The 8,797-nt window shown below is 39.7% G+C and overlaps 1 protein-coding gene across 1 annotated transcript in view; it reads left to right on the top strand.

Annotated features, from left to right (window-relative positions):
* LOC106808474 (dedicator of cytokinesis protein 9-like) overlaps positions 1-8,797 on the top strand; it is a gene marked incomplete in the record, with an annotated part of 57,933 nt that overhangs the window by 40,766 nt on the left and 8,370 nt on the right. Inside the window, 12 exon segments of the mRNA XM_014811209.1 lie at positions 172-227; positions 453-535; positions 891-1,023; positions 1,333-1,442; positions 1,832-1,952; positions 2,451-2,563; positions 4,739-4,851; positions 5,246-5,383; positions 6,411-6,467; positions 7,353-7,478; positions 7,941-8,054; positions 8,308-8,379. Of these exon segments, the coding sequence (XP_014666695.1) occupies positions 172-227; positions 453-535; positions 891-1,023; positions 1,333-1,442; positions 1,832-1,952; positions 2,451-2,563; positions 4,739-4,851; positions 5,246-5,383; positions 6,411-6,467; positions 7,353-7,478; positions 7,941-8,054; positions 8,308-8,379 (1,236 nt within the window).

Raw genomic sequence — 8,797 nt, 5'->3', positions numbered from 1 at the left:
ATCACTCATGTCTCATCATCACTCATGTCTCATCATCACTCATGTCTCATCATCTCTCATGTCTCATCATCACTCATGTCTCATCATCACTCATGTCTCATCATCACTCATGTCTCATCATCACTTATGTCACAGATGATGCCTGTCACAGTGATGTGTCATATGTCATAGCTGTGTTCTATATGTGACGCATGTCACGGACAGTTGGGTTATTGGATGGCACTCGAGTAATACGTGTCACAGACATTTGGTTGTGGGATCTTACAGTGATCTGGTTGTTTCTCTCAGCATCTAGTAAGATTCAATTCCACAACTTACACTAAAGGCATGTATTCGCAAAACTCCATCGACGAGTAACAATGTTTCTATCGTTTCTTACTTGCAAGGATAAACTTACGTAGAAGAAGCCTTCATAAGAATAGCCATGTACGACTGCAACTCATTGTTTTCAGGTCTTCCTTGATCATTGAGAGCAGGAGCAGCACACTGCCTCCAGGAATAAAAGACCCAGCCGTGCTTGCACTCATTGCTGGAGGTACAAATCACCCGATCCTTGCTTTTACATGTTTTATCACATGTAGCTTACAAATGTGCATACAATGTACATACAAATTACGGGTATTTTATGGACTACAGCTCTTGTAACCGGCTTCCATCTTGGGATCCTACGGTGTTACATTTTTATCTCCTGATCTCATGTTGTCACCAGTTTCCATTCTGAGATTCCATTGTGTCATCAGTGTCTGACTCACTAAAAAACGTCACCAATTTCTGTTTCGTGATGCCATCGTGTCACCAGGGTGCGACTCGTGGCGTCCTGTGTTCACCGGTTGGCAATTCGTAGCAGCGTATATTGTTAATGCTTCTCGTCGCTGTATTGTCATTGACAGGTAGCCTAGGCAACCAGGGCCGCTCTAGCAGTATGGCAAACATGTCGGATAGGAGCTCGAATGCGAGCACAGCGACCCTGCAGGACAGAGAAGGCTCGGAGCCTCCCGATGACAGAAGCGACAAAATACAGAAGTAATTCAGTAATTCAGTAATTCAGTAATTCAGTAATGCGCGCGGACTTCATTCTGCTTCTTAATTCTCGCTGATACTGTAAATCCTACTCCGTGTGATAGCGGTGCTATGTGGTTTTTGTATCTTATGCGATCATCAAGGGTGTATTTTATTTTCTGAAATATTTTTACTGTAAGATTTTATGTATACATACACATACACGCATAGTGTGTGTGCGTATGCGTGGGCATGCGTATATATGTACATGCATAGCACACGCAGAGAACTGTAAGAGTTGTTATAAAAACTAATGACTAACAATGACTGCAGGTCACAGGCAGTCCAGTCGGCGCCGCTGATACGATACGACAAGCTAGAACGCGACGAAGTTAGAGACATGCACATTTGTTTTCTCTACATCCTCGAGAACATCAGTGCCGGTTCGTATATTTACTCTAAATTACATTGTTCATTACATAACTAAATACTCTTTCTGCTTTACTATAAATCCTTGTTACAGATGACTGGTGATTTCTAGTGCATGGTTTCTGCCACTAACGACTCAACGTAGCAGTTATTGTGAGCAGTTTTACGATGCAGTTTTACTTAGGATGTAAACATTTGGGGTTATGACGCTTACAAGGTGTCCTAAAATGGATGCTCTCATGTTTGATATCTTGTAGAATGATGATAGATGGTGAAATTTTGCCCCGTTCGCGTCACATTTCCTGATATTTGGAATGTAGTATGGAAATAACCGAGTTGGATAACTGGGTTGAATAAACCCAAGCTGGTCATGCTACATGTACTCTACATATTTTTTTGGCAGAACTGCTGTTGGGTTGGTGGCAGAAATGCTCAGAGTCAGAGATTCTGGACTTCTTCAAAGTGCTGGAGATGTGTCTGACCAACTTCTCCTACCCAGGGCGGAAACAGATCTACGTGCAGCAGTGAGTCATATCACGCTTATTCCTCACTGGTACTATGCCATAGGTACTGTAGAAACATATAGACAGTGCCAGATTGTACTGTAATACGTGCAGCGTTAGAAGATCTTCGGTACTTGTGTAATTAAACAAAAATCATCCAATGTAGTTGGTGATACAGATGTGCTGTAATACCATCATACCTTGTAAAATCATCAAATATAGTTCTGCTGTAGTCCTCTGGTTAGTGGCACGTCTGTGAATTGGTAAAAAGAAGGAGCTATACGTGCATTCGTGTTCGTGACTAACCACGTACAGTTTGAGTTTCGGGATCTGCATCTGGGTTACCATTTTTTTCTGTTTTTTGAAGAATTGGGATTGATGTTCTGTCAGATGTGATTTCCTTATTTTATTGGGCTTTTTTGGTTGAGAATATTCGTGTTCATGTATCATGTTCATTCTCACACTGCACAAAAAAATGTAACTTCCAAATAAGGCAAGTCTAACCTTTTTTTGCTGCAGGGCGTTTGCAGTGAACAACCCCCATCAGAAGGCTCTGACGCTTCCCAGCCGCCGTGCTCCTAACCTGACCAGTAGAGTGATCAGCACGTACAGTGATCGCACTTCTGCCCTCAGTAAGTCAGTTCAATATCAACTAGTTAAGATTTCACCAAAGCGCCGTCTGGAGCAGTGACTCGTGGAGCGTGGTCTTGTGGCGGTCGATATAGTTTGACGTAGTTTTTCATGCCCTCCGTCTATTTGTTTACACAGGTTGACATCGTTAAAACAATGATTCCGATGATTTGTTAACAATGTGTTAATGAATAAAGTGATAATAAAAAATGTCGCAGGTACTGGTACACAATCCCTTATCCAAAATTTCAAAATTCCAAAAGCTTTTGAAAACCGAATTTTTTTCCCGCGGAGTATCACACATGCGCACGACATAAGTCGAGTGGTGTCGAGCGGGACTTTGTGCGGTTGACAGATAACTCGAGCAAGTACAAGGCATCAGTTGTGTTTTTTTAAGTTTAATTTAGAAATTTGATGTAATTTTGTCATGGTTCTAAAGGTTTCGAATCAGGTATTGTGGACCTGTATTAACTTAAATAACTTATACATATCGCACAATAAAAGAAAAGTGGTTTAGCAAACATGACAACATTTTCCATAAAACAGGAGACTTGTTAATCAATCATGGCATTCATAATTTTGTTTCAAAAACAGAAATTGGCTTCATTTAAAAAAAAGAATAGACAATTTTATCAGCTAGAAAACTTTATCACAAAATACATCGGGCAATGCATTTTTGGTAATTTTACATAGTTTAGTGTGGTTTTTGTATGAAAATACCACATTCATGAACCCTCTGACACTTTAAGAAAATCAAAAGCTACACCATGTCAAAACGTGCAAACTGACGTACTAAGACAATTTAATTGATATCAAACAAAGCTCTCCGTTATTATCATTCTGTATACACTTTATAACACTTGTTATACTTGTTCATAAAACATTTTTCCTATAGATATCTTTCTATTTTGCTTTCAGGTCCTGAATTAATCTGTAAGTTTATAGGAATGGCCTATTTAATGCTGAATGTAGTGGCAGCATGGTGTATTGTAGCTCTAGAACTATAGCCCTTCGCTCTGCCACAGGCCTGTGGCAGAGCGAACTGCAATAGTTCTAGAGCTAGGTGAATTGTGATGTTTAGTGGAGCTTGGGTGCAATTACTTATAAATTACCTGACGTGTATTGGCATGATTGCAGTTAAAAACCAGTTAATGGCTCTTAACAATGCGCATGTCAGTGGTATCAGTATATAGTCAAGCTACTGATATGTTTCCATGGATGCACTGTTAAAAATGTAGGAGCGTATTTGCTTAACAGGTTTAGCTTTTGTTATAAAGAAAAATGGTGGAAACCAGACCCTTGCATGTGATAGATTTTCATAGGGCTGCGTTGCTTCATGTGAGCTGTTTGATTACATACGTGGCTAAAAAATATTGCCGTGATCGAATGATGAAGTTTTATTTATCTTTTGGTAAAGTTTTATAAGCTATTCGGCAGCAAACTACTCGAGCATTATTAACTATTTCTCTGTGTGTGTATTTGGGGAGTGAGTGCATGCGCTTTTCAGCTTGTTAGCAACTTGTAATGCATGGGAGCTGGAACAGTGCATTACCACTCTGTGTATTATACACCTGCCATGTTTTGCGGTTTTATATAAGGCATGAATTAAATTAGAAAAAAAATTATACAAAATAGTTTTCCCTGGATGGGAAATGGAATGCACGTCATAGTTTTGCAATGCTCCCGTTTGTTTCCAAGATTTGTAGCATCCTGTTTAGAAAAATATGCTAGCATTTCAATAATATATAAGCAATCTTATGTAGATCTGATTAAACTTCTCCCAGTAATTACCCTTGCCACTAGTAGCAAGCCAGAATATGTTGTATGTGTAATAAAACAAATATTAGAAACTGTATTACATGAAAAAAGTCCTATTTATAAACCAATTAAAGATATTCATTACGAATTTCCTGAGAAAGGTACAACTACAAGTGTACGGCATCCTGGCTCGTACTGTCTACACAATATTGCCATTAGTGTGTAAACCGTGTACGTAAAAGCTTAACATCAGTCAAACGTATCGGTTTGTTTTACATCCCCATGTGATTGACGTTGATATAGGCACGGCATATAGATTATAGGTAGCTAGGCAGAGAGCGAACACCGATCCGAATTCGAGAGAAAAAAACACGATTGCCCTCCTGTAATAGTTCTGAGTTTCCTCTTGTTTTGTGCAGCGGCAATCACTGAGGAGATGGACTCCTACACGGCCCTGCTTACAGCAAGCATGGCCACAGAGGTTGGCCTCATTATCCTTGACACTGTCGCCCTGTTTGCTACCAGCTTCAAGGTACCCTTAATAACGTCTTCAGGGGTAGTTATGGTGCACATCAGTAATATATATATATATATATATATATGTATATTATTAGTGGTAGTAGTGTTATATCCCATTTGGGCAATAAAAATATAGGGTGAACAGTTGCAGTTCTTTTCTTGTTAAAGTTTTGGTGTTGTAGCGTAAGATGGAAATTTATATCTTAGTATTGAGTCAAATAGCAAAATAAAAATCATAAATATTTTTGTTGTGCATTTCAGATGTTATTTAAATAGTGCCAACATAATATATATTTCTGCACTTGTACCTAATAAGAGCTCTCATCTAACCCTATTTCCCTTCTCATCTCCTCGACCCCTCTCCATCTGAGTAGCGGTTATACAACGTAGATGCATGGTTTTTACAGGAGCAGCTGCAGCAGGGTGGTGGAGACAACCAGCTGATGTTGAGGATGTGTGACATCTGCTTGCTCTACCTGCAGATGAACCAATCTGAAGCACTGCTAAAACATCTGTTTGCCTTCCTTAGAAACTTTGTCAACCAGGTGAGGGAGTCTCTTTTTTAAGCAAACTAATTAAATAACTAACCGTGGAGTCTGATCTTCTTTGCACATGCTTGTCGTGTGAGGGAATGAATCATGTGGGATGAAATGTGTGTGTGTGTGCGTGTCTGTGTGTGTGCATGTGTGTGACTGGAAATGAATGGAACGTCAGGTACATTGGTGGAGTAATTGGTATTTGGAATGATTTTACTACATGTGAGTTGTGGAGGTTTTGTATGAATTGCAACTTTCAAATTATACGTTTTTCATAGTAATAATATATTGTAAACTAATGAAATAAAAAGGTCTGTAATAATTAATAGGCACTAGTTGGATTACATTAACATTTGAAACACCTAGCGAAACATTAGTGTTATCTTGCTAATAATGTTAATCTCAGTTAGATCCATAATCAGTACAAAATAACTTACTCTGACGAAATTTTCGTCCATCTCTTCGACAGATAGAGATCCGATGAAGTTATTTAATCAATTAGTGTTATCATTATCCTAATATTACTTCTATCAGTCAATAACCTAGGCACAATTGCACTTGGAAGGTAGTTTGTGAATGCGTGGCTTTTAACGTGAAAAGGGTCTATTTGTTCCATCGTTCAATGGAGAGTTCTGTTGACCAAGGTTAATTTTCTGCTCTTTCAGGCTTGGTTGCCCACAGTAATAATAGTATGTGTGTGCGTGTCTGTCTATTCTCTCGCTTGTAGTAGCATTCCCACGTCTGGTTCAATGAGCTCTCTCAAACGGCAAAATTCCTGTATCTGAACATAGGTCACCTGTGTGTAAAGGCACCATATGACATGTATAGTTAGTCAGACGTATAGATGTATCTACATGGTAGTAGATGTGACGAGGTTGCGCGTTGTTAGTGAGTTAGCGTAGCTACAGGGTCACATATGTAGCTTGTCTGCAGATATATAAAGGGTGTGTACGGTGCTCAGACGATGTTGCTTCTTCGTGTACGTGTTTGCATGAGTGTCTGAGACATTTGCTCACCAACTTGTGATTTATTTCAGTATAAAGAAGTTCTGTTTGAGGGCAATGCATCACTCTGTGGTGCTTTCATTACCGAGGTATGTACTGTTCTAATATTTCAGATTCTTTGGTATATAAATATCAAGAAAATTTGGGTTATGTTTGCTAAACTAATTTATGTATTTGTCGTCAAGACTGAATAAACCAGTTAAGTGTGTAACAGTACATAGATAGTTGATGATGATAGACAATGATAATTAGATTGGTGATGTTATTATTTTCTCCCCAACTAGCTATGTGTAGCATTAAAATCACAATCATCTTTATTTGTATACCCATTTCCCTTCCCGATTTTCAACATTCGTTTTCCCCATTTTATGTTAGTTATTGGCATACCACTGTCATTTACTTAATGTAATTTTTATTTAATCTTATTTTGAATTTAGGATTTTTATAATATTCTGGACTATGTATTTCGTGGTTCAAGCTGTATTGTTATTGCATGCATACTAACGTACTGTCACTGTAATCCATACATGAGGTGCCATCCGGGGGTCACAGTGCATGCATGCATATCCTGATCGCAAAAGCAGTGCATCAAAAACTGGTTACAATGTTAGTGATCATTATGAATTGCTCATGCATGTGGTTCACCATGCACCACATGCATATACACGGATGCAAATAGATACATGTGCACACGTGTGCACACAAACGTACACACGTATGCACGACCATACATACACACACACACACACACACACACACACACACAAACGAGCACACATGCACACAGGTATAGTATGACTGTACAAGTTACTTGCATTTGTCAGCTACGTTTGTTTGAGTTGCTATATTGAGGTGTATCTGCGCAGGTTTCTTAGTTATCACAGACGTATCTTTATTACACGTGCTACACTGAGGTTGTTGTTGTTGTGTGTTGGTTCTGTTGCTCGTAGTTGACACAGCCGCATTTGTTGCAGATCCTACACTGTTGCAACTCCAAGTTGCGTAGCACCCGTGTCGAGGCCTGTGCACTGCTCTACCTGCTGATGAGAAATAACTTTGAATTTACAGGCAGGAGAAACTTCACGCGAGTTCACTTGCAGGTGCGCCATTCCGCTACTCACAATCTACAACAATAATTAGCTACAAGCATTAATTACTACTAAATACTTTGGAACCGTTCTCACAAATAGAAGTTTCTACCTTGATTCAGTCATCTTTGTGAAACATTAAGAATTTCAGGCAAGTTCGCCGGCTTTAAAATGTAATTGGGTTTCATTCGGGAGGCAAAACTGATTTGTATATATTTTTAACATTGGTGATGCATGCAGTCACTTGACTTATGATGGACCAATCAGATTTTGGTAGGCTTATGATGCAGTTCAGAGATTACTCAGCAGAAACTATGAATACTCTGCAAAGCTCTGAGTGAATAGAAAGCATGAGTTTTTAACAGTATTCAAATTAGTAATGCTTATTTTATATTTATAATTTTTCGCAAATTTCTATCAAAAATTCAAAAATCTATGCTAGTGTTTGTATTAATGCTACTGTTGGCTTTGTAGGCAATCATATCTGTGTCGCAGCTGCTGGGAGATGCTGTTGGGTTGAACAACGCTCGCTTCCAAGAGAGCCTGTCCAACATTAATAACTATGCCAACACTGACAAGGCCATACAGGTAAGCGACAGTCAGCATTATTTGCAAGTCATTCATTACTGTGACGATCTTTATTTCTTGCACTGCAATTTCAACGTTTTTTTTATCCTTTGTCAATTAGGGTCCCTTGTGAGGCGATGAGGATTGTCAGTCTTTCAGAGTGCTCATCTTATATTGGTTTAATAGATTAGTGTCAAATATCTGATTTATACTTGACAAGAGACGGGTATGTATGTGGAGATAAAAAAAAGGTTTGTCAATTTCTGCGTTGCAGCACACTCCGTTCCCAGCAGAGGTGAAGGATCTGACAAAGCGCATACGTACGGTTCTCATGGCTACAGCACAAGTATGTAAACAAGCGCACAATATACATTCAGCGGTTGTACAGTTCATCCATAATTTCCATTCTAGTCATAGTTGGTAGTTGCTTTTGTCCAAGGGTCTCACTGCACCTACTGTGAACTCTGTGTCATATCATGGTTGAGCAATTGACCAACCGCCTCACACGTAATCCCTACAGCAAATATTCATCATTGTGTGTGTGTGGGTGCGCACACATGCACGCGTGCGTGTGTGCGTACGTGTGTGGGTGTTCGTACGTGCGTGCGTGCGTGCGTGCGTGCGTGTGTGCGTACGTGTGTGGGTGTCCGTACGTGCGTGCGTGCGTGCTAGCGTGCGTGTGTGCGTACGTGTGTGGGTGTTCGTACGTGCGTGCGTGCGTGCGTGCGTGCGTGTGTGTCCGTGTGTACATCTGTGTGTGTCTG

This window comes from Priapulus caudatus, unplaced genomic scaffold, assembly GCF_000485595.1.
Source record: "Priapulus caudatus unplaced genomic scaffold, Priapulus_caudatus-5.0.1 Scaffold280, whole genome shotgun sequence".
Taxonomy (NCBI): Eukaryota; Metazoa; Priapulida; class Priapulimorpha; order Priapulimorphida; family Priapulidae; genus Priapulus; species Priapulus caudatus.
Note: the sequence above shows the minus strand (reverse complement) of the source record. Positions and strands in the feature narration are given on the sequence as shown.